At 39.8% G+C, this 24,880-nt stretch overlaps 1 protein-coding gene across 1 annotated transcript in view; it reads left to right on the forward strand.

The window, feature by feature from the left end:
* Positions 1–16,713, forward strand: part of COL9A1 (collagen type IX alpha 1 chain) — a 77,990-nt gene extending 61,277 nt beyond the window's left edge. The window contains exons 31-38 of the mRNA XM_050893871.1: positions 4,467–4,502; positions 4,610–4,654; positions 6,437–6,469; positions 8,609–8,755; positions 9,815–9,869; positions 11,845–12,033; positions 14,828–14,905; positions 16,151–16,713. Of these exons, the coding sequence (XP_050749828.1) occupies positions 4,467–4,502; positions 4,610–4,654; positions 6,437–6,469; positions 8,609–8,755; positions 9,815–9,869; positions 11,845–12,033; positions 14,828–14,905; positions 16,151–16,335 (768 nt within the window). The 3' untranslated portion in view covers positions 16,336–16,713. The remainder of the gene's footprint in view (positions 1–4,466; positions 4,503–4,609; positions 4,655–6,436; positions 6,470–8,608; positions 8,756–9,814; positions 9,870–11,844; positions 12,034–14,827; positions 14,906–16,150) is intronic.
* Positions 16,714–24,880: the final 8,167 nt, after the last annotated feature.

A 24,880-nucleotide genomic window follows, 5' to 3' on the forward strand; every position in this document is an offset into this window, starting at 1 on the left:
GCTTGACGTTTTTCATGTGGAACCTCAACTTCTGCTTTATATAGTCCTTGCCGCACTGCTGCTGCCACTTCCCCCACTCTTTCAGGGGAAGTCTCTCCGATCAGAATATCATCTATATATTGGTACAGTTTCACATTCTGAGGAAGTGAGACTGTCTGTAAAAGTTCAGCAAATGGAGCATGAGCAATTGTAAGTGAATGTTTATACTCCTGTGGGAGTCTGTTAAAGGTATATTGTATACCTTCCTGAGTGAAAGCAAATTTCTCTTTGTCCTCCTCCTGTAAGGGGACCATGAAGAATGTATCTTTCACGTCCTGTACCGCCATCCATGGGTGTGTGGCTGCTTGTAGCATGGCTGTTAAACTTGCAATATGCGGTACTGCCGCCGTTAGCAGAGCTGTGCTGGCATGTTCTATTGTCAGGCGCCATCTCTCATCCGGCTTTCGGACTGGCCCGACAGGTGAATTGTATGGGGAGCAGATTCTGGAAATAACGTGCCTTTTTTCCAAGTCTGCTAGTATGCCAGAAATTCAATTTTGTGCCACAGCAGAAATTGGATACTGTGGTACTTTGGTAATTTTCAAATTGGAGAGCGCAGGAGCTGCGTGGAGTATGCATACTGTAGCCTCCCTATTTCTGCCAGGGTTGGGGTTCATACTCGAATCGAAGGACCACACGCTGCTGTCTGGCAAGTGCCAGTTTTGTCCGGTCAAAACACTGAAACCCAAAATATTTTCATTGTGCTTTTTAACCGCAAAGTGAGTAGATGACATGCGCTTCTTGCCTGGGAGATGTAAATTAATTTTCACTGTGCTCTGTTCACCCCGGTGACTTTAACTCTTTGCCCTCTGGGTCGCACACCCAGATTCTTGGCAACCTGTTGTGTTAGTATTGAAATTTGTGCTCCCGTATCTATTGGGAATTTCACCAGTTGTTGTCGAGGTCCAACTGGAATCAAAATGTAAGTGCCTCCTTCATTTAGTGGCTTTAATATTGCATAATTTACCATGGCAGATATTGGGGTATCACCAGCTTCTCCCTGTGTGTGCATAGCTTGTATGCAGGTGGCTTTTGTGACAGCAGTGGAGAGCTCCGTTAGGGAACGGATGGGAATTATAGAAGGCTCACCTCATTCCAAGGCACTTATTCCCCCAGGCCAATAAGCTACCCTACGGGTAATAGAATGGGATTCATTTGCCGGGTCGGGTCCTAGGTTTAAGAAGATTCCTGGACCCCAATAACTGTTTGCTTTGTCTCCACTGAACGTTATTTGGTCGCTGCTGCTCAGGCAGACGCACCATGAATATTCAGTTTCAGTTTCACCTGGCTTTCTGCCGTATTTCTCTTGTAAGTTTGCCAATTGCAATGGATCCCAGGGAGTGGTTCACACAATATATTGCGGAGTACCACCCCGAGGTCCTTCAGAGTGTTCTGTTTTAGGGATGGGTCTAGCCTCATATTCAGGGGGTTCTGAGGGGAACAGGGGGGCATCATTTCCCTCATTGTAGTCATCAGGATCACCCCAAATATCACCATCCCAATCCTCTGGGGACACATTTCCGAATTTGCACGAGGGGATGCGGAGCCTGCATGAACATCATCTTGACCTTTTCTTCCAAATTTTGTTTTTTCTCCTTTTCTTCCTGTAACTGCTTCTGTAGCTGCTTGATTTGTAAGGACAGTAATAACTCAGCTGCCTTCCTGCCTTCTGTTTCATCTCTTAGATCTTACTTCTCTCTATTATTATGTTTCCTATACTGACAGGCAGCTTCTAGGCAGGTGCCTAACATCTTACAACTAATTCCCTTTCCTTTACCATCTTTAGCATTTCCTCTTGCTAATTTTAATTGTCCTTCGATGGCACCCCAGTCATGCCAATGTTCGCGAGCCCATTCTTCTGAGAGTTTGGGACTCAGACTTATTCCATGCCTCCCTAAGTAATCAGTGATACTACTTGCCATCCTGCTGACTACGCCAAGTTGTCACAGGGGAGATTTAGAGCGCTTAAAGAACCACCACCAAAGATATCAGCAAAAGTGGTTTTATTGAAATATGATGTTGTGGAAGTGAGACTTAACAAAGTTCGATGGCAAGGTTCACTCTGTTACTTACTGCAGAGGATATAATAATGATTCAAAGTTACCAACACAAAATCAAAGTTACCAATACAAAATCTTAGTGCGCTATAATGCAAAGGTATGCGCAATATCGGTCACTTGCTAAAGATCTGCAGTTGGTAAGGGGTCTCTCAGCCTCAAGGAAGAACCTTGAGAGGCGTCCCAGGTCAAGGGGAGATCACTGCCGTGCAGCCAACTGCTTAGCAGGGAGAGCCTGAAAAAGGCTCACTTAGGCTGTCGTATTTATGGAATAAAGTGGTTGGCTCGTAGTCAAATTACGTGCAATAGAAAAGGTAGGCATGAGACTCCTTTTACCCACAACTTTCTTTGTTCCCTGACAAATGAGCCTTGGAAGAACCACCTGCTATTCATGTGCTAATTGCATGGTCGGTGTTCCAGTTTCCAAGCCCATATGCTTCCATGCTCACCATGTCACCCTGTTCCGGTGTGGGTTTTCAGAGAACAAGTGGGAAGTAGAGAAGTTCTTGGCCTGGTTACGGCCTAGGTCTTTACCTCGTTTGGAGCCTGAACCAGACTGCCACTAGTTTGGTCAAGGAGTCGAGTGCATCCGTCACACACCTGACATATTATAGGAGAGATAGCAATACAGAACAGTATTACAACAATGGATTACACTTCAGAGAATCTTACAGAGTGGTTACGCAGATATGTTACAGATAATGGCCAAACCCCAGCATTCACCACTTACACTGTTTCTGATTCACATATTTTTGAATTGATTTCAGACACTCTGGTTCTGTCTGTTTTAGTAAATTAAACAGCACCAGGCTAAGACCCAGACCTTGGCACTGGAACGTGATCCTTTATACTGCTAAATAGTTAGTGTAACCCCTAGTACAGTTTTGACTGATGCTGACTGGCAGTTTTGCAAACAATTCCTGGGCATGATTTGAGAGGGATTTTTACAAATAGATAAGCAGTATGTCAAAAAAGTGGATATTCTAATATTTTGACATCTTACCCTATTGTCTCCATTGAAATTTTGGGAGTCAGTGTAGAATAGATTCAGATAGTTTCAGCTGTGATTTTTATGTTTGCTAACACACATATTACAGGCCAAGTTTCACAAAAGCAAAAGCTTCTCCCATCTCAACCTTATCTATTAGTAGTTTTCTTTCTCTAAAGAAGATTAAGTGGAGAAAAAGAACCCCCAAAATGATGTTACGTTGGAAATCAGTGTCTTTTTGTGTAATTGGAAAACCTTAATAAGCCACAATTTTGAGAACACTTCAGACAAAATAGTTTCAGTGTTGTTTGACAAAGGTGGAATGTTTAATAGATCTGTGATTTCCACTGCTTAGCTTTGTGGATAATTTAGTACTGGCTCTTCGTCCTGAGGAATATGAGAACAAATCTGAATTCATTAAATTGTAGATGTTACACTGGTTTGTGTGCCTATATCTTATGTGAATTAAATGGATCTCTGAAATGGGAGAGAAAATGCTGTATATCTGTTTTAGAAAATTTTTTTAATGCACAGTTATAGTTCTTTTGGAATGTATATGTTTGAATGTGCACAGACTGCAAAGAACATTTAAGGATGGTGTGATTGGTTTTCTAACAGAACACAAATACTAAGATTTTCTTAAATAATACACTTCTACAAATGAAATACTTTTACTATAGAAACAAATTACATATGTTTGAAATGAATCGGGTCATTAATTTATTCCTCTTTGGTTCCTGCCTGTCCACACAGGTATGTTTTGTTACAGGATTCTAAGATGAAACATAATAATATTATTTTTTTTAAAAAAAGGAATATCAAATTCAAGATACAAGCCATTCAGCTTTGACTGTGATGATCAAAATTCTAGACATAGTTCTGCTAAAAAACGTTGAGAATTAAACAGCAAGCAAGACAGGGTTGTGACTGAACTTGTGGATGTCTGTGCTTATCCCACATTAGCAGGGCTGGTATGGCCTACAGCAATACAGAATACTTAATAGGGCTAGAAAAAGTGATACACTTACTGGATTTTTTACTTACAACTTCTAACCAATTTGCAGAGCGGAGTTGTAGCAGCTGCAAGAGCAACTGCCATGTAAAGGCGAGATCTACTGTTTGACAGTCAGAATCTGTACCATCCAGTGTGGCAGTGGATTATATGTTCCATGCTATTACTTGCCTTCAGTCTGTCACCTTAATTATATAGTAAGATTTAAGTGCTTTCATTGTCATTCTTAAAAATTTGCAGCTTTAAAGGTCTCTTGCATTAATGCTAGGTGGTAGGGAGGATTGAAGATAATTTAGTATGCTTTTGAACCTGCAGTTTCAAATTCTGAAATGTGTTTTTTTTTTTTTTTTTTTAATCTTTAACCTTTTAGGGTTCAGTGGGTGAACCAGGACCTAAGGGTGAACAAGTAAGTCATGTTAGAGATCATGGTACTTTCAAGTCACACTACCAAATGCTGCAGTACATTATGTTGACTAAATCTGAAGGCTGACAGTATGTCTTTTTTCTGTATAGGGTGCACCTGGAGCAGAAGGAGATGGAGGAGAAAAGGGTGACTTAGTAAGGCGTTATTGTCTCTTCACCTGATCTAATATTTTGTTGTCATAAATTAAAACTAAAATATTGTTGGAGTGCTTCAAGCATATGTTTTGATCATTGAAAGTCACATTTCAGTTTTATATTAACTGGGCATTGAAGAGCAAGGCAGTTCTATTAGCCTGGTCACGCCATTCCTGCTGTTTTGAAAGCACTCTGAAATATGCATATTCTATTAGGTATATAATACAGTACAGGCTACCTTGAAGGGGGTGTGTGTGTATATATAGAGAGAGAGATACATATGTAGAGATACACTAAGCATTTACCTATGAATATATATATATGCATGCACACACATACACATAAATTCTTGGTGTTTGAGGCAGTGAGGATGAGGAGGTAGTTTAATTCAGGTGAAACAGGAGCACAGATAATAAATATCCTTAATAACTCAGACTTGATGAAAATATTTTTTATTGCCTTTATCTTTTGAAATAAGATGTAGCAACTTGCTGTTAGGGAGAGGGAGAATCGTCTGGGAAGAGGCTGTGGTGCTGTGATATTGCTGGAGGAATATATGTATGTATACACCACAGGAGTGTGGCATGTTGTGAATTCACATGGATAATGCCTGGGTTGTGTGCCCTTGGGTAAAGAGGATTTGTTTTCCTACAGAAAGAGAAATGCACTACTCCAGTGGCTCCTATGGGCCCCCATCCAGCAAAGCCAGAACTTGATCTTTCAAAAGGAAGTAAACTGCTCCCTATTTAAAAAACTGTAGCCAGGCTGTGTGCTGGAAATGAGCACTTTTTTTCCTACGCTCTGGAATTCTGAAAGGTTTTTAAAGTTAATTAACAGCCCTAGTGAGCTAGATGTCCAGTAATTCAGCTTTACCATCACTATACAGATTCCCAGGAAGCAATACTATAGGTTGTTTAAGTGTGCTGCCAGTTAGTCTGTTTTTAAACTGGTAACAGTTGTTATTTCTATTTATTTCACTTATGGCATATTCATTAACAGACAAAGTGGCCTTTCTGACCTTTAGAAATCAATTATTTCACCAATGACATTTAGGAACTGGGAAAACACAATTTTCAGAAATCTCTCCAAGAGTAATATGAAAACACTGAAGAAGAAGAGTTAATCTATTTCATAGGTGATTACAAGATTTTGAAACTTTTTTTTTCCAATTCAGAGGGAAAACTAAAAACTTCTGAATAGTGGGACTGCTATTCTCAGTCAAGCGATAGAGGGATCTTGGGGTTGTTCAAGCCAGGAGCCAGGTTGCTGGGAACAGGAACTTCTAGGGATTTGCCTTCTTCACAGCATTGGGTAGACACTTGCCTGGTTTCTGTTGCAGTTTTGTCAGGGCTAACACAACACTGTAAAATATCCATAATTCTGTCAAACTAGAAAATCCTGATTAACTAATGCTTCTTCTAAAGGTTTCCAAGCAGTCTACTATCTAAGATTGTCCTTTGCTGTAACTGTGGTTTGAGAGGTTAAAGCCATGTGTCTGATTCTAAGATAAGCAATACAAACCCAATTATAATAAACATGTTTTCTTATTTGCACCTTACAGAAATGTTTTTGAGAATGGAATTTTACAAAAAAAATCTGAAATTTAAGTTTCATTTCCACATGAATTGTAATTTGAGGTGCAATTTTGCTTAAATCAACTAAATATGTGAACTTTTTGTTTTTATACTGGAAAAAAAATCATGTCAAGTTTACTGCGTTTGTAATGTCTGTGATGATAACGGATACTCTCTTCTAATATAGTTTGTCTTATTTTTTTCTTAGGGTGATATGGGATTACCAGGAGCAAAGGGAGCTGTAAGTATAATGAATAGCACTGTTACAGAAATATGGAGATCTAGTAGATCAGATAGATGGTTTTCTGATTTAAGAAAGAAAATATAAATAATGAGCTGAGCTCTTTATCACAGTTAAATTGAATGAGTTCCAACAGCATTTCTTCTGTTTAAATTTTGAATACAGTTAATATTAAAATGAATTAGCTTTGGAAAAGAATTCATGTCCTGAATTCTAAGCTCCATAAAAGAGAAGCATCATTCAGCAGCAGTTTTCTGGCCAACTAATGTTGTTTTTTTTTTTAAGGAAATGAATGTACTCTTTGTACAGTAGGTGTTGTATAGAAAGGAAGCTCAGTGCAGTGCCTGCATGCAGTCTGTAATCTTTACACTGTGAAAAAGCTGGCAGCAGGACTGTGATGTCTGTGAAAGCAGAAGTATTTCTGGCCTGGATTCCCTTTTTTCTTTTTTTTTCTTTTTTTTTTTTTTTTTTTAAATAACAAAATGATAGCTTTGATGTGGAAGGTGAGCAGAAGCTTGTATGTCACATAAGAAAAAGAATTTGAGAGCTGAATGCATTCTTTTATTTCAGGATCACTGAAGAGTGGGATCGTTAGAGCAGCTGACAGTTTGGGCTATGATACAAACTTTATCAACAGTTCTGCCTACAGGGAACTGAGGTTGAATGTAACAAAAAGAGCTATGCTTGTGTTCTCAGTGGCTTCTGTGACTTTGGGGCTAAGCAAATATGAGCTAGAGAGTGTTTACTGCTGGTCCAGATCTTACAAGAAGGACATGAGGAAGAGATAGAAGAGAAATCCGTAGTTTTATCCCCCTAGATTTTTAAAATCCTCTTCTCTTGATGAGACCCTAGAGTGGTTGTCATCCTAGTGAGTACATACACAGGGATGAGTAATCCATCAGGGAACCTGATAACTCACCAGGCTGGGCAAGAAAGGAATGATGGCTTCCTGGCTGTATAGTCCACGAAGGGAATTTTGCTGTCGTCTTAATGTATATATTGAAGCATGGCCTTTGGGTTTTCTTCTGAGAGGGACAGCAATTAGCTGTCTGAGATGCAGCATAGCTGGAACTGAAATGGCTCCATCTTGTGGATTTAACTGATACCACAGTTGAGTAATTGTTCTTGAGCATCTCTTTCAGCGGGTGTTCTTTTTTTTCCCCAGTAGATTTGGGAAGCCATAAGTATGTAGGATTTTTTTTCTGCTTGTTGTGGGTTTTGTTGTGGTTTTTGGGGTTTGTTTGATTTTTGGGTGTTCTTTTTCTTTGTTAGTACTACTATTGATTAATAGTAGTAAAATAACTTGTATTGAAAGTAACTCACAGATGCCTGTTGGCATAGGTCTCACTCTGCATGATATTTAATCACTTTTAGAAAATTTACTGGAGCAGAAGCTATAGCTTTACTTACTAATGTATTTAAGTGGACATATTGATGTAGCCATATCAGTCCTTTCAGTCCCCAGTAAAATAGCTCTTTCTACCCCTTCCCTGAGTGAAATAAGCTGGCATTGCATCTGTTCAGGCAGTTTTTCAACATCAGTTTGTGTGAGTATGTTCCCTTCCCTATGCCAGCAAGCTCAAGCGTAGGCACTAGAACCTGTGTGCAGTGAGCTCTGGCTCTGACAGATGTAAACACAGCAAAAATGTGTGTTCCCAAGCAGCCTGGGGCTAGACGATACAGGCTCCTACTGTGGTACTCTCTACGAAAGGGCATGAAAGGCATTTGGACCAAGCAGGGAGCTGGAATTTTTGTAATTTGAGGAGCGCTTAATGTCTAGAAATGTTGCATGTGACATGCACGAGGGCAGCAGTAGAAACCAAGTATAGGAGGTCTGTTCCTTGACAAAAAAACAATGTCTTGTGCATGTCACTATGGATGCTGATTTGCCTTTTTTGACAGAGTATCTTATTTTTCCACTTCTCCCTTTTAAGTGAGGAATGCAGACCTCTTTTTAAGTTTATAAATCACACAACTGCTGACTCCATTCGCTTATTTAAAAAGAAGCTGTTCAACAACTCTGCATCCCAGCATTCATTGCTTTGCATTTGCGAATAGCTCCTGTCACCATTTTGATATGTCAGAATGAGTCTAACACTAGTATAGCAGTTCATTGAAATTCCTCTCCTTCATTGTCAGGTTGGTAATCCTGGAGAGCCTGGTTCCCGTGGGCCTGAGGGAAGTCGGGGACTGCCTGGCATGGAAGGGCCACGAGGCTCACCTGGACCGCGAGGCTTGCAGGGTCAACAGGGTGCCCCAGGTCTGCCTGGCAGCCAAGGTCCAGCTGTAAGTACCGTTTTCATGTAATTGGTATCTTTTGAATACTTAGCTGTCACTCACACCACTCCTTTTTTTGCATCAGGAGATGCGTATGCATGCAAAACCCAAGTGCCACAGTAGAGTTTGAAATACGCTGTACCTCACAACAGACACATTTGTCCACCAGAGAAATCTTAGGGTTGTATACAGTTAGGTCCTTGGGTCCTCAACTTTCCATTCAGTTCCATTTTCCTATGCCCGTCCCATTCCTGTAGTGCACACGAAACTATGTTTGATACATGGGTGTATCACACATGGTATCTACCTTGCTAGTCAAATTGACTTCAGCTGGAATAGTTGCACTTGCAGGGACTGGAACACCTTTTATTGACTGGTGTACTGATTTTGACTGGGATATAGAGTTAAATTTCTTCATAGTAGCTTGTATGGGGCTATGTTTTGGATTTGTGCTGAAAATAGTGTTGATAACATGCTGATGTTTTAGTTACTGCTGAGCAGTGCTTACACAGCATCAAGGCCTTTTCTGCCTCTCACACAGCCCTGCCAGCGAGTAGGCTGGGGGTGCACAAAAAGTTGGGAGGGGACACAGTTGGGACAGCTGATCCCAACTGACCAAAGGGATATTCCATACCATATGACGTCACGCTCAGCAATATAACCAGGGGGGAGGTTGGCGGGGGGACCGCTGTTTGGGGACTGGCTGGGCATCGGTCGGTTGGTGGTGAGCAATTGTTTTCATTTGCATCACTTGTCTTTCTTGGGTTTTATTTTTCTCTCTGTTATTTTTTCCACTCTTTTCCTTACAATTTATTATTATTATTATTATTATTTCTTTTTATTTATTAAGCTGTTTTTATCTCAACCCATGAGTTTTCTCACTTTTACCCTTCCAATTCTCTCCCCCATCCCACCAGGGCGGGGGAGTGAGTGAGCGGCTGTGTGGTGCTCAGTTGCTAGCTGGGGTTAAACCATGATGACTGGCCAGCATTTTTTGCATCAGGCACACTTATAAAATGTACTGTGGTATCGACTGTTTTTTTTAAACTATTATTTTTTTAATCCTAGGGAAAAGAACCAACCGATCAGCACATTAAGCAGGTTTGCATGAGAGTCATGCAAGGTAAATATGCTAAAAAGTATTTGATGTTTCTTGTGCATTTAAATCAGGATAATCTACTGCTGTGGAGGCAACCAAGATTTTCCCACTCTTGTCCAGAACAAATAGTGCGGCCTCAGCAGGGGACCTGGCAGAAAATCTTCCCACATGTGAATGTGGATACAATATGAGAGAATATGAGAAAGAAGTCCCTTATTTATATATACTTTGCAGCCTCATTGAACTACCTGTTGATTCCACTCTATTACTGTAGTAACCAGGCCATAGACAGGAGTGTTTTTATGAAATACATATATTTTGTGTACAAATCACTTGCTATGTTTACATTTATAAATGTACACAGCTTCACTGAAAGCTTGTTTTGCCATATGTACTCATACAGTATTAGATTACAGCAAACAAACTATGTGCAAAATAGGTAAAAAAGAGGAGTGCAGAGAGAGGCTTTCTGGAGATAACATACCATAAAATGAAAGCGATAGGCAGATGTTCAAAACCCTAATTATATTTGCTTAGTTCTTCTTGACACACACAGAAATCTGGAGCTTTTCTAATACAGTTGGGTGCATGGGATTTACTGAGTTTAAAAATTTATGCTGCCCTGTAAGCACAAAAGAGACTTTTCAGTACTTGCTACTGAAGATGCCCTTTGGGATATTATGCCGTTGTAATGTTAAGAGTTTATCAGAATGAAATTGCTGCTCATGATTTAATCTAAAAAGTCTCAGTAGTCATAACTGTTCTTGATACTGCCCAACAGTTTTGTTTTTTTTTTTTTAACTTTCTATAAATAGGATAAAAAGGCCTTCTAAAGTAGTCTCTTGAAAGACAGTAATATTGAGGAGGATTATAGTGAAATCAGATATGATGCTTGAATTTATTCATAACCGTCAGAATTAGCACTGAAGAGAAGGGTATGGGAGAAATCTAGACTGTCTTCATTGCATCCCTCGTGAGAGCCCCTACAATTGTCAATGCTGTCATGTTTAAAAAAAAAAAAAAAAGAGAGAAAAAAAAGAAATAGGAATCAACCCAAGTGGGTCCCTGGAACCTTGTCAGCTTAAAGACAACTATAACTGAAGTTCAGCTCCTCAGTAGGCTTTGCTCGCAGAGTGCTATCTCCAGTCTTCCTCGTATATCTGCTGGCTATAGTTTCTATTTTATTTCAGATCCTACCCCACCCCCTTTTCCCCCATCTTCTTAATATTTCTTGGTTGTGGACACAAAATAACTAGTCTTGCCAAGTCATGCGGACTTTATAGCAAATGTCATATGGGGAGTTGTGTGTGGCTGTATCCAGAGAAACTTATTTCTAAGGCACGCTTGGAAGATGGATTTGAAGTCTAGAACAGAAATGTTAAGGAAAGAGAGAACTGCTCTCATGCTGTTACAGCAGTGGCCTGAAAGGGGGAGGAGGAAAAGGGAATAGCTAGCTTAGACCATTCCAAGGAATGGCAAGCTGATCCTGCTCATTTACCTTAAGAAAAGATCAATATAAAATGTTCAATTATTTATCAAACTTGAGCTCACGAGCACCAATTTGAGGGTTTCCTTTCTCTGAAAAGGAAGGCCTGCACTTACCAGGCCAACATAGATGACTGCCCTTGTGCTTTTCAGCTGTTCCTTCTTGCAAAGACGGATCTTGACAGGATTAACAATTAGTAATGAAGAGAGATATTTGCTTTTTTAAGAGGCAGCAATTGCATGAGTAAGTTTTCTTACTAGATGATTGAAATTGAAATGATATAGAAAATTATAAGGACATTTCTAAATAAACCATATACATTTGAGTCATTTCAGCCTGCAAACATTAAATTTTTAAGAAGTAGGCTTCAGAGTGACTGGCTTCACAGTGTGCCTATGCAGTTTGCCACTGGTAGTACTAAGATAATATCTTGTATGATGTTCTTCAGTGAACATGGGAATCTCCCCATTCAGATCCACTTACTGCTTAAGTCTGTCCTCCTGTTCATTGCAGAACAACTAGCTCAGCTGGCAGCCAGTCTTAGGAGGCCAGAATTTGGTGCTCCGGGTCTTCCTGGCCGACCGGGGCCACCAGGTGCTCCAGGGCCTGCTGGCGAAAATGGCTTCCCAGGACAGCTTGGACCCCGTGGCTTGCCTGGCCTTAAAGGTCCCCCTGGTGAGATCGGTCGTAAAGGTCCGAAAGGTAAGAAATTCTGTAACTGGCTTTCAGTTGTTGACTGCTCCAGTTTTTGTGTGGTTTTGTTGGTCTTTTTTTTCCTTTGGATTACAGGTTGTGGATGTACATTGTACACATGTAAAGCCCAAAAAGATCCTGAATTAGGAACCTAAGCTGTTGCCTGTAACTGTTGCCTCAGTTGCCCCAGTGATTAAAGGGCACATTGGCCTGGCCTCAGCAAGACTTGTTTATAAATCCATTTTTTGTCATCAAATCACTTATAGAATATGAGAAAGGACAGATATCTTCCTTGAACTAGAAGTAAGCAACTGAGTCAGATTCCTAATATTAATTCTCCCTCTCATGGACTTTTGAGGTTTGTATTTTTCATATGCTAAAAAGTTCCAGCAGTGATTCTCTCTTTCTTCTGCTCAGTCTGGTTGTGGACCTCACTTTCGCAAGACTTGCGGTCCCAAAAGCTAACGTAAACAGTCAGATTCATTCGCTAATCTCTAGCCTACTTTTCTAAGTCTATCCAGTTTCTCACGTTACAAGTGACTGATAACAATCTGCCTCTTATTTGGGTATAATAGTTGAGCCATTTTAACATCATCGCACCATGTACCACAATCTATTGATTCTTTGGAAAGGACAAATCCATAATAAAATTGACTTACCTTACACTTTACAAAAAATCTTTGGTCTAAGTTAATCTCTTTTGTTCCTGACTGAGAGGTTTTATACTCTTCCAAAGGATTATACAGTAGAATTTTCTGCGAAGTCTTATGACCACTATGTATGTATTAGTTTCTATTCAGCAGTGATTTCGATTTGTTTTCTTGAAGGAAGGTTTTATTTAAAAATTGTATTTCTGCACAAAGCTGGGCTGTCGCTGGATTAGAGTGTTTACTTTGTCTCAAGCTTTATTTTAAAGTAAAATTGGGAAAACCTTTGAGAGAAGGAATAGAATACAAACAAAGCAAACCTTAACAGCATTATTGCTGGAGCTCTGTTACTGTTTTCATTTAATGTAATGTCATCTGTATTCGCAGAAGCAACAAAAAATGGAGATACAAAGGTGATCGGATATGCTGAATTTGATTTGGCACACAACAGGCTGCACTGTGTTAATATTAAAAAAAAAAAAAAATCTACAGAGCATAAAAAAAAACCACCAAACAAGCAAGATGCTTTGTTTCCTATCATAATTGTCACCAAATTCCAAGCTACCTTACAGTAAACCTTGAAATACAATTACAGATACAGGAGAAGTGGTGAATGCTCTCATGTGCAAGAGCTATCATGATGGTACATGGCAGGCAACCTGAAAAAATCTCAGCGCTTCACTCTCTGAATTCCTGGTAGTTACCAGAGTTCCACAGGGGTCACAGAGATGAACTGACTTTCCCCATCCATTTGGGGAATTGTCTGAGATCGGAGTGAGAGGAAAAGGGTACCTAGAACATGTGATAAAAGGGAAAAGGAGGAGGATGTTGAGAATGGTTTAGAAGGCCACGATAAAGAGGAGATAGAAACACAAGAATGTGTTGCCATGAGAGAGAGCAGACAATGCAAAGGTACAGTGATTTTAACAGCATCGATGACAACAGAGTCAAAAAGAGGTGGCTCAAGGAAGAAGATTATAGTGAACTTTAATGAGCAATCTGGGGTAGTGAAGGAGCGCAGAAACAGAAATAAGAAGTTGGAGAAGTTTTGGGTAACCAGCAGTAAACACTATTCCAAAGTGGCTGGAAATAGCAGAAGTATATATGGATAACCTGACATCAGTGCTTCCAGTAGCTGTATTTACAAAGACAGGCTGAATCTCCATGTTGACTAGGCAGTCTGAAGCGTAAAGTTTCCTCCTCTAGTACCCTGTGTGCATCTTTTAGTGAAACTTGGAATTTTGTACTGACTCTTGTGTTCCTTTACGTAGCTTCGTTTTCTGCTGTGCCATTTCTAGGCAAGCCACAAACCTAACAGTCTATTCTAACTTTCCTCACTGCAGTACAAGAAAGTATGGAAGTATAAAATAAAGCTCACTCAAATATTATTAGGCGTATACTTTTGACTTGCAGCAAAAAAAAAAACCAACCAAGAGTTTACACATGGTATTCACAAGTGATAAATATATGTACTTTTATGGAATATATACAGTGAACAGAATTTGAACTTTACAACCAAAACAACAAAAAAAGCTTCCTCTTACTAAAATGCTTCTTGTTGGGAGCAACGTATGAGTTTAAAGAAAAGCTGGGTGCCTACCAAAGAAAAGTCTCTATAATACTAGTATACGAGAACAAAGTTCTTTGTTTTAATTTATGAACGTCTTATGTAGATGTCAGCAGAATACTGTAATCTGTGCAAGCCAGATCTGTGCAAGAGTCTTTTGTTCTCTGCACTAGCTGCCTCAAGGAGCAGCACTTGAGAATTTTTATTTCTTAGCTGAATTCACATGGTCTTGCAAAAGCCCTCGGCCAGTAACCTCAGTCTGTATTCCAAAAGAGCCTGTGTAGTTCTGTGAGGTTGGTTTATTTCTGTTACATAGCCTATGGCATATTTTATGTGGTACTTACTGTCCAGCTCCAGGTGTGGGGTTTTTTTCCCTCCAACATGTCTGAGTATAACTCAAATGGGGGGAAAAAACCCAAACAAATCCCAAACATCTTACACGGACATGTGTCAGGACATCATTCAGAGATGCTAAGAATATATACAGCCACCTGAATTCTCTGCTTATTAACTGTTCACCTCTGAGAGGCAACTTACTGAAAGTAATACTCCAAGCAGGCTGTAACTAATGTTCATGAATTTGCTTTAGGTGAACCAGGAGAAAGAGGAGAAAGAGGATTTCCAGGCAGAGGACTCAAAGGTTACCCTGGACCAAGAGGTCTTCCAGGTAAATATAAGAGGGTGAGGATAAAGAAGAAGAGATGTAGTAAAAATGTATTCAGAACTGATACCTCAGGCTGCCTTGAAAACATAAAAGGTGTCCATTAAGCAATAAACTTCGAAATAGCAGTACTTCATAATTTTTACTTCATAGGTAATGATACAGTCACAAATCAGAATTAAAAGCTCTTTTACTAAAGAGCTACCACCCCATTTATCTCAAAGTAGCAAGATTAGGAAAAATGTATACAAAGCATTAAAAAAAAAAAAAAAAAAGAGGCAATCATACACACACACACTATATATAAAATTGCCTCTTTTTTATATAAATATATTTTATATATATATATAAATAAAACAAACAAAAGGCCACAAAACCCAGATTATCTCACTGGCAGCCACAGCAGTCTTCAAGATCTCCATTCATAATTTAGGACATTCACAGTACAATTCCCCTTTATTTTTGTGGTAATTAATTGCAGTGTTCTGTAATGGGGGTCCAGGACAGATTCTTGCTGGTAAATGCAGCACAACCGGCCTCTAGTGGCCAGTGAAGGAAAATAAATATGTTATTTCCATCAATATCTCTCTACAGCACGTTTCTCTGTGTGTGTGTGTGTGTGTGTGTGTATATATATATACAGAAACTACCAAAATTTGTTCTCTTCGTAAAAAGAAAAAAAAATGCAGTTTAGTATCTACTGATACCTAGGATGTCTGTGAAACTCAGAGTTGCCTTCTTTAGAAATTTATCATTGGAAGAGGCTTACTAAAATCACTATATTTCATCTCTTCATTGAAGATTTAGAAGTAAAAAAGATACTTTAGTGCTCAGCAGTTCCACTCTATACATCTAATTCCCCAACACATCTGAGTGGAGAATAAAAATAAATTCTTGATATGTCTCTTTCCAGAGCGCTAACATAACTCTGAAGTAGTGAGTAGCATTTACACCTTCATACGCATCGCCAACAGGCTTGTCTGCAGTGCTGCCATCAGTTATACCACACAGCTTTTTATAGCAGCAGATCTACACCAGTATAACTGGAGAGGATTGGGACTGCGTAAACACAGCCTGGTTGTCTGTTAGAGGAAAACTGTCCCGCTAAGTAGGCACCTCTCTGGAGAATCCACCGAGAGCAGTAAAAAGCCATCGTCATACAGCTTTTAAGAACAGGATGTTCAGTAAAGCTGCATGTATACTAAGCAAGTCGTATGCTGCCAATTTTTAGACCTGCATCCCCTTTTCCAGGTGAACCAGGCAAACCCAGCTACGGCAGGGAAGGCCGTGATGGTGAACGAGGTCTCCCTGGGGTGGCTGGTCAGCCTGGGGTTCCCGGTCCTCCTGGCCCTCCCGGCCCTCCTGGGTACTGCGAGCCATCGTCTTGCAGAATGCAGGCTGGACAGAGAGTTGGTAAGAACATGAAAGGGCCGTGAACGGGCAGCGCAAGTGCCACGACGTGTCAGCGTCAATTTACTTCCTGCACAGACAGCTGAGAAAAAATAAGGAATGAAGGAGAAATACAAACAAGGAGAAACCTTTCAACCAAGGTTTCAGCAAGGCATTTTTAACACAGGGGCTGTACGTTCTTTCTAAAGGTGTACTTAGCAACACAAGCTGGAACAATGGTGCTTACAGAAATACACAGGTGATGCCTTCTGCCTCCTTCTCCCTTTGGGGGGAAAAAAAGGCACTTGTCTATTTTTATTTTTAATTTTTTTTTAATAAAGACTTTCTGTGATTTCTCCTCTTCCCCTACTTAATTCCTATGTATGATGTACAGTGAAATAATGTGTCTTCAACCATCAAATAAAAAAGGAACAGTTTATTTACTTCAGTAGTAGCTATTCTTTTATGCTTATAAAATAAATTCCAGAACACTCCCAAGCCAATTATATCACTTCATGCACAGTCATTTCATTGTACGTATGATGTGCTGTACAGGATATGCTAAGCCGCCTTCAGCTCTTCAATTCAATTGCCGAAATTCAATTCTTACGAAAACCTGCCGCCTCCGACCCCTTTTATGCTGTAAATCCCTGTAAAGGTATGATCACGGGCTTCTCATGACTAAGCCATGTGCAATAACCTCTGCATTTTCCACTCCGTTGTGTTGCATTCATAATTTTGTATGAAGCCTATTCCAGCTTGCCTCCTTCTATGTGAAATTAAAATAAAAGGCAGTAGCCACTGTCAAGGGAATTTTAAGGCCCAGAAATATAAAAGTTTTATAGTAGAGATTACAGATTTTGAAATAACATCTGTGGTTGTACAAAAACCAAATAAATAATGTTCTAACCCCCATATGTTTTTGTATGTATGGTTACATTCAATACTGATAAACAGAACAGCTAGGAGACTGCCATCAGACATCCCAAGTTGCCTGTTTTAGATAAACTCAATTTTTAGAGGAGAATGTGCAATGTGGATATTTTGTTTCTCTCTGTATAAATTAAACTATTTGTGGTTTTGACTTTACCTTCTCTGAAGTGCGTTCTCTCTCAAAGACAACAATGAAACCATCCTATGATGTTTCCTTTCATTTCGCTGTTAGTCATCCAAATTTTTAAATACAAACTTTGGCACACTTGCTTTAAGCGTTGATTTTTTTTCCTAGCCCGTAATGGTCTGTTTATGTTCAAAACAGTTGACTTGTATGCCATGTGAGACTATAAAGAAATAACACCATCATTTGAGCTATGCGTTTTGCATGTAACGTATAAGACAACACTAAAGGGAAAGGTACTGGTACAATACATACTCTAAAAGGAACTATTGAAAAAATATAATAGATAAGCCTTCCCCAAACCAAACTTGATGCCCTAGCTGCATCTAGGAGCCGCAGCTCTGGCACCTCATGTGTTGACAGAAAATGCCTAAACGGAGATCACTTGGGAGAAAAATGTCTGATACTATGTGTCTACTAAATGTGCCTACTAAAAGAAAGTATATTTGCACGTTTATTAGAGAACGAGTTAAATGGGATTAATTTTGATAATCTCTTTACGTCCCTTGCACAGCCCAGTATTTTAAATGATAAAATATAAAAGAGGCTGCATCTTTACAAGTCAGTCTTATCTGCAAGCGTCTACTGCTCTCTGTTTAGTGCCACAGAAGCAGGACCGGGTGAGATTTCAGGGAAAAGACGGGGGAAGAACACAGGCATGAAGCAGTAAGTCATCCTGCCCAGAGACTCTGGGCAAAGCCTGAGACAGAACGGTTTTCCTGCACTGCCAGTTTGTCCAAACTCTCTCATAACCCACATCTCCTACGTTAACACTACAAGAAGTCATCAGAATAGATGAGCGCAAAGAATTTCATCCTTAAGAAACAAATCCAGCCAATTGCATACAAGGTGATTAGCTTGTTTGCACATAAGGGTGTTCCATAAAATTTTAGAATTAGATCAGTTTTTTACCGATTTAGGGCACGGTCCTCAAAAGTACTCCTTACGTAGTGCAACAAATAAACTGTTAGTGGTAATGACAAACTGCAGTTTCACCAGCAAACTTTTATTTTGACTATAAAGTGTGTAAAACTGTTAAAAAGGAAAAAAAAAACCAACTGCTAACAGAATGAAAATATTATTTTCCATATGTAATGGACAAACATAATGAATCAAAAGAAGCAAAAAGCCCCAACATTTAAATACAAATGTGAAGTGCTTTAAAAAATATAGTCTGAAAAATGCATAAAATTCCACAATGGAAAGAAACTCACGTAGGAGAGAAAACATTCATATGTAAAAACCAAACAAGAATTATTACAATCAAACAAATTCAACACTGAGGGTCAGTTCAATGCAGAACCTATGTAAGTGGATAGCTTAAGAGTGTGACAGATTTTCTGCCTTCAAGCTGACTCGTGAGTTTTAACTTAAAATACAGAACTGAAGAATAAATCTTCAAGCCTATTGTAAGTCATTGTGGGACACGTTGGTTAATCTAACTATTTACCAATCCCGAATCTTGTGCAAGAGTGGAAAAATTTTATCTGAAGCATGGTAGACCGTGTACCAAAAAAATATCAGGAACTGAAATTTATTAACAGCACATTCAAGTAAATAAAGATTTGGAAAATAAAGACAGAATTATGAATTTAAAAGAAAGGTATATCAACTATGGTGATACCAAAAAAAAATAGTGCTAGTTTAAATAAATGTATTTAGAAGGCACAAAGCAAAGAGGTTGAGAGGTTTCACAAGCCACTGACAGCGTGCCGCCCATTCTAACCAGATGCTCCTGGAATCCCGGTGAAGTCCTGAGTAAATCTTGTTCTCATCTCTTTCGGGTTCAACATCATAAAATGCTATGAGGTTTCGTGAACGAAAGACTAATGAAAATCACTTTTACCCATCAGCATCTCTGTCACTGCTCCTAATTCTGGAGGTTTAACTGCACTGCGATAAATACATTTTTTTAGCTCCCCAGTTACTTAAGTGTAGGCAGGAACCAAGAGAAAAATGTTTAACAACTGTCCTCAAAATGATAACCAATTCTTCACAATCCAAGCTGGTATTTTAAAATGTTGACTGGAATGCTTTCCCTACTAGGCTACTAATAAGTATTAGTAACACTGCTGCTGAATACTGTAATAAAAAAATATATGTTATAAATCTATAGTTTATATATACAGAAAGAGCTTATATGAGAATTTACATATAAGTTTTCTCTCACAGCCTTCACTGGGTTCAAGCAACCTAGTATGAACTGCTACCAGAAAACTCTGGTGAATATTTCACAAAGGCTGAAGTCTCTCTCCAGCCAAAGTCTTTCTAGAGCCCAATTTGGAGCTCCTAAACGAGGCAGGAAAGCAAGGCTAGGGAGGATTACACTAGCTTTTGCTTCCCTCAATACCCTAGTCGTGATCTGAGTTTACCCAGAGCCAAACGCAGACCTACAGCCAAATCTGTTCTTCCTTCAAAAAGGGAAAGTGTCAACAGATGGTACTTTCAAGGTTACTTGATGGACAGAGGGAACAAGAAACTGAGTCTCTTAGTTTCAGAGACAACAGTGTTGGCTCCTCCTAGCAGAGCACAGCAGTTGTGCTCCATGTACAAACGCATGCTGCATTTTTGCAAATATTTTAAAACTGCTTAGATAATTGGGTGAAATGCATTTGCTGGACCTGTATCATTATTTGGCCATGGAGTCTCTGCTTCCTTTATGCTTAAAATGCAGTCACTGCATCTCCTCTGCCCGTGGGTCCCAGGTAAAGAAGAAATGTCTTGGTTTTGTAGGGCACGTTACTCCCATCTGATTTGTTGCAGCTTCAGTTTTATTCCCCTCCCCTCAACCTTTTGTTGTACTGTTCTGTTTTGCTCGCTGTGTATGCGTTCAAAAGGCCTAGTGAAACTGCGGCAGCTTTAGACAATATATGAAGCAAGCTTGCTGAAGCCACTATCAAATCTGAAGAAAGAAAACCAAGTTAGTGGTCAAATTATTACCTAGCATCCTTTAAAATACCATTGATCTGGGAGTTCTCTTTTTTGTCCTGGGAGAGTTAGGCAGCAAGAGAACAATGAAAATACCTCAAGTTACCTAAAGTTAAATGGTTCAGTGAATCAGTTTCTTGAATAAAAGTGATTATCTCATATTCAGACAGGAAAGTTACCTGCATCTCATTCAGAGATTACATTGACTTCCATAAATTTTATATTATTTTTTTTATATGTGTATATATATATATAAAGGCCAAGGTTTTTCACTTTTTTTTTCCCTCCAGACTGTGGAGCCCTAAGTTTCACTGAGCCGTAGGAAGCACAAGCCTGACACCCCTGAATTCAGCCAGCCCCCCAGGCTTGCAGCCCCGGCGCCGGGGCTCCGCAGGGCTCGCTGCGGTGGCTTTGTGCCTCTCCTTTCTCTCGTTTGCAGTTGCATCCTCCCTCTCGTGATTTGACACAGAAGGAAAGGTTGTCATTTCTGACGGAACCACAAATAGAAAGTATGTGAAAGATTTCCATTTCCATCTGGAATCCTATTTCAGATGTAAATGGCCACATAATAATGTAAAAAGCAATTTTCTATCCACTTAATACATTTCCATTGAACCGAACCTTAAATGTTGCAAACCAAAAATATAATGAAGGAACGAAGCAACCAGTTGGCACGTACTGTGATTCATTCAGTGACAGCTGCATATCATTCAGAAATGAAAGAAAACAATAAAATAAGGTATGTAATTGAAAATCCTTCAAATATACTGTCTGGAGACAGAATATATTTACATTGAAACCACAGTAAATAATTCAACGCATTCATGTTTATAGAACAGCAGACTGAGATAAAACTGCTAAAAGACTACATTCTTTTTAGCTACAAACTTATTTTGGTCTAGAATCTGTAACGTTTGTTAGCAATTAATATTTGAAAACCACATTTCCTCATGGTATCATGAAGCTTAAGGTTTCCACTTACACACCAACCAAGGCAAGGTCACGGTTAAACTTGTTCTCCATGGCCTACACCCACCTACATGTATGCAGATGGATTTAAACATCCATCCAGTACAATCTAGTTGTAGTGGACTTAACAGATTTCAAGGAAAATTTATATGACTCAGTACATCCAGAATCTAACAAAAACATGATTAAAAAAAACCAAACCCAAACCAACATCGTTTTGATTCCTGAGATACTTCTCATGTTCTAACGCGTCACGTTAGAGCAGTGGTTCTACTGCATTAGTAAAATGCAAGGTTAGAGGGTGGCTTTACATAGTATATTTGGAGAAACAAGTTTATAAAATGCTAGTTGAGCCCGTGGGGTTTTTACAAGACTTTTATGTAAACATTACAGAAAAAGAAGAAAAAAATTCAGTGTACGCTGACATGAAAATAGTATTTCACCCTTGTGAAAAAGAAGCAGCGCCAAATATTTTGAGTGATTATCCATTAATTTAAAAAATACGCTTATTTAACAAAGCTGTGTATATCTAACATCTGTCATAATCCACAATCATAAAACATAAAGGGAGGATGGATGATACAATCAATCCTGTTTCCATACCACAGTGCTCTTTTAGCATTGAAACCAGATCCAGTTTAAGACAAAAATACTGGTTCCTAAAACATTACTAAGTCAGCTGCACTGTTACTCGATCGTACGAAGTATGCTGTCGTAATTTTTATTAACCTGAGCAGACTCCCTGCTCCCCTAGAGACAAACATCATTACAGGGGACATAAATGATGCCTGAAAGTGGGATGTTCTGCTACTGCACGTTCTTCTGTAACGTGTATATATACAAAACACAAATAAAATCGAAGAATGCTACCTGAAAACAATTATCCAAGAAAGGCAGTATTTCTGCAAATACTACCATGAAAAACTAAATGGATTTTAGAGGGAGAGTGGGGGGAAGTCAGGCTTAAGAATAAAATCAGAAACACTGACTCTTGTGCTGTGAGTCTACGCAGCATTGGGTCATTTCTTGAGCTGCCGAGTGAGTTAAACCCGGGCTTTAGGCTTTGTACTGAACAGAGGTTTTGAACTCCCCCGTGTGGACAAAAGGAGGTGTGTTGCAGCCTCAGAAAAGTTCCCCTCTTACCAAGTCTATTACTTTCTTTAGGCAAACTGAGTAGTTCTGTACATAGCTATTTGAAGAAAATTCCAACACGTTCTTAGTACGTGATAAAGCAACTTGCCATAAAATATAATAATCTGACCCTGAACTAGAACAAAGCTTAGAGAGCTTTTAAGAAAGGTTTAAAACATTTTGTCAAAGATATTTGAGTTCAAAGTCCTGTTTTACGTAAACATTCCCAAATCAGAAAAAGACCTTATGCTACTGGAAAAAATAATCCTCCGTGTTTAGTTCCTTGCAATGCTTACTGCGGCACAGACTGCTCAAAACAGACATGAAATTGATAAAACAAATTGAAAAATAGATCAGCACTCCTCTGCCCTCCCCGGCCCCCTTCCCAAAAAATAAGACAACATCAGTCTGAAACTGCAAAGAAATTTCAGGGACCAAACCTGAAAACCATGCAGAAGCACGTTTCCAGCTACATTCTGTTTCCAATTTTAAAAATATAGAGCAGGAGCAAGCCAGTGTGTAGTAAAGTTAAGCTGGGTTTAACACTGTTCTACCCCAGTGAAGAACGCAGCATCTTTAAAAAGGTATTGAGATAGCCCGTATAAAAAAAATACCCGTTTTCTCAAGTGAGAAAATTAAAGTGGGCTTTTAGCAAAATAAAAGATAATGCAACAAGATAATTACCAAAGTTACCTGCAAATCAATTGAAAGTGTTCAAATACATTTTAAAAAGACCTGTAGGTTTGAGCCTATAAAAAGAAAAAGGCATCTGTAGGAAACATAGATGAAAAAATAAAACTTCTTCAAATATAAAAAGTGTTCTGCTTTCCGATAAGTTCAAGTAAATTAACATACAGCAATTGCGTCCGGCAAATAACAGATGCTCGGTTTCAGCTAGCTAAAAGCCCCAAAATATACACATACCACTAACGCGGCGCAATAGTCTACGTACAGCCTTCCATGATGGGGGCTGCTTGGAAACCTTTCAGTCACGCGGATACTCTTTACAAGACAGCACCCTTTTTGATATTATCACAGAAAATGAAGTTTAAAATTAACTTATGAAGTAAAAAAATATTTAGATTTTTACATATATTGGAATTACTAGAGAAGTAAAAAGAAATTGATGAAAAAATGTTCACGCAAGATACCTGACCAGCAGTTCATTTGACTGAATGGAAAACAGTATGCGGGGCCTGTTCCTCCACTGGTGCATATACACCGATATATACATTGGTGTAAGGCCCCCGGCTTCACCCGCTGGGCTGGCAGACCTGTGGCCAGGCAGCAGCAGGTGCCTCGGGACAGGCAAGCGCTCGGTTTCAAGTCGCCTCACCGGTTCCCAGCCTTCGCACAGCTCTGAGGACCAGATCTGGAAAGGTGGTCAATACCACAGAGCAAACCAAGACGTGCTCTATGGGCACAGGAGGTCTGGAACGGGAGCAGCACGTTTTGAGCTAAGCACAGGCAGGACCGCTTGTTCCAAATGCACCTTCGCCCTGGTGGGATGGGCGCCCACCGCCCACAGAGCAGAGGACGCATGAGGACTGTGGTTTGACCGTCGGCTTTGACCTGTCCGTCCCCATCCTCACGAGGGACAGACAAAGCACCCGGACCCCTCCAAGGGGTCCCCAGCTGCAGGGCATATTACAGCTCGCAGATGCCCTTCAGGAGATGGTTTCATGGTACACCATAGGTTTTCTGCTGTCCTTCTTCCTGCTGCCCTCTCCTGTCCCAGGTGTTTACTCTCAGCCTTCCATCTCTGTGTTTACTTAAACATCTTTCTTGTGGTAAGCACTTTCTTTCCTCCAAACATCTGATTAACATGTCAAGTGGGTATGCTTTCCCTCTCAGAAAGCGTGCCTGAAGGCTTGCCTGTGTTCCCCAGCTACCTGGGTTAACTCTGTCCCTTCTTGCACTCATCTTGCTCCTCCGGTCTGGAGGAACTCTATTCAGAACAAATGTCAATGTGTTTCTTTTTTTAAAGACTCCCACCAGTCATTCCTTACTGTTTTTAAGCAAAACCCAGAAGTCAGCCAGATTCGTGTCTCACAACGGCTTCTCTGGAACCCAGCGCTTCCAATTTGGGAACGCTTCCCTGACGGCTCAGTACTGCTCAAGCATGAAGTCACCAAAACCACTTCCCTGCCTGACGTGGCAGAGAATGACTGGCTTCCTAATGACGGGGCAGGAACCCTCAGTACTGCTTTTGTACTACGGATTTATTTTGAGGTTGTGGGTTATAGCTGTCCGTGTTCTCTCAATAGCGCCTTCACTTTCTATTGCACTGTAGCAAATTCCGTAGGACTAATCTAGGATCATCTGTTTCCTAATAATCAGGAGTGAAACTTTGGCCAACCCTCCTCCCTCCTTTTCAGAATCAGTCTCTGTGTGATTGATTTTCTCCATCTTTTCTTTTGTTCAACCCTTTGAGCTCTCCAGGATTT

Source organism: Gymnogyps californianus, chromosome 3, assembly GCF_018139145.2.
Source record: "Gymnogyps californianus isolate 813 chromosome 3, ASM1813914v2, whole genome shotgun sequence".
Taxonomy (NCBI): Eukaryota; Metazoa; Chordata; class Aves; order Accipitriformes; family Cathartidae; genus Gymnogyps; species Gymnogyps californianus.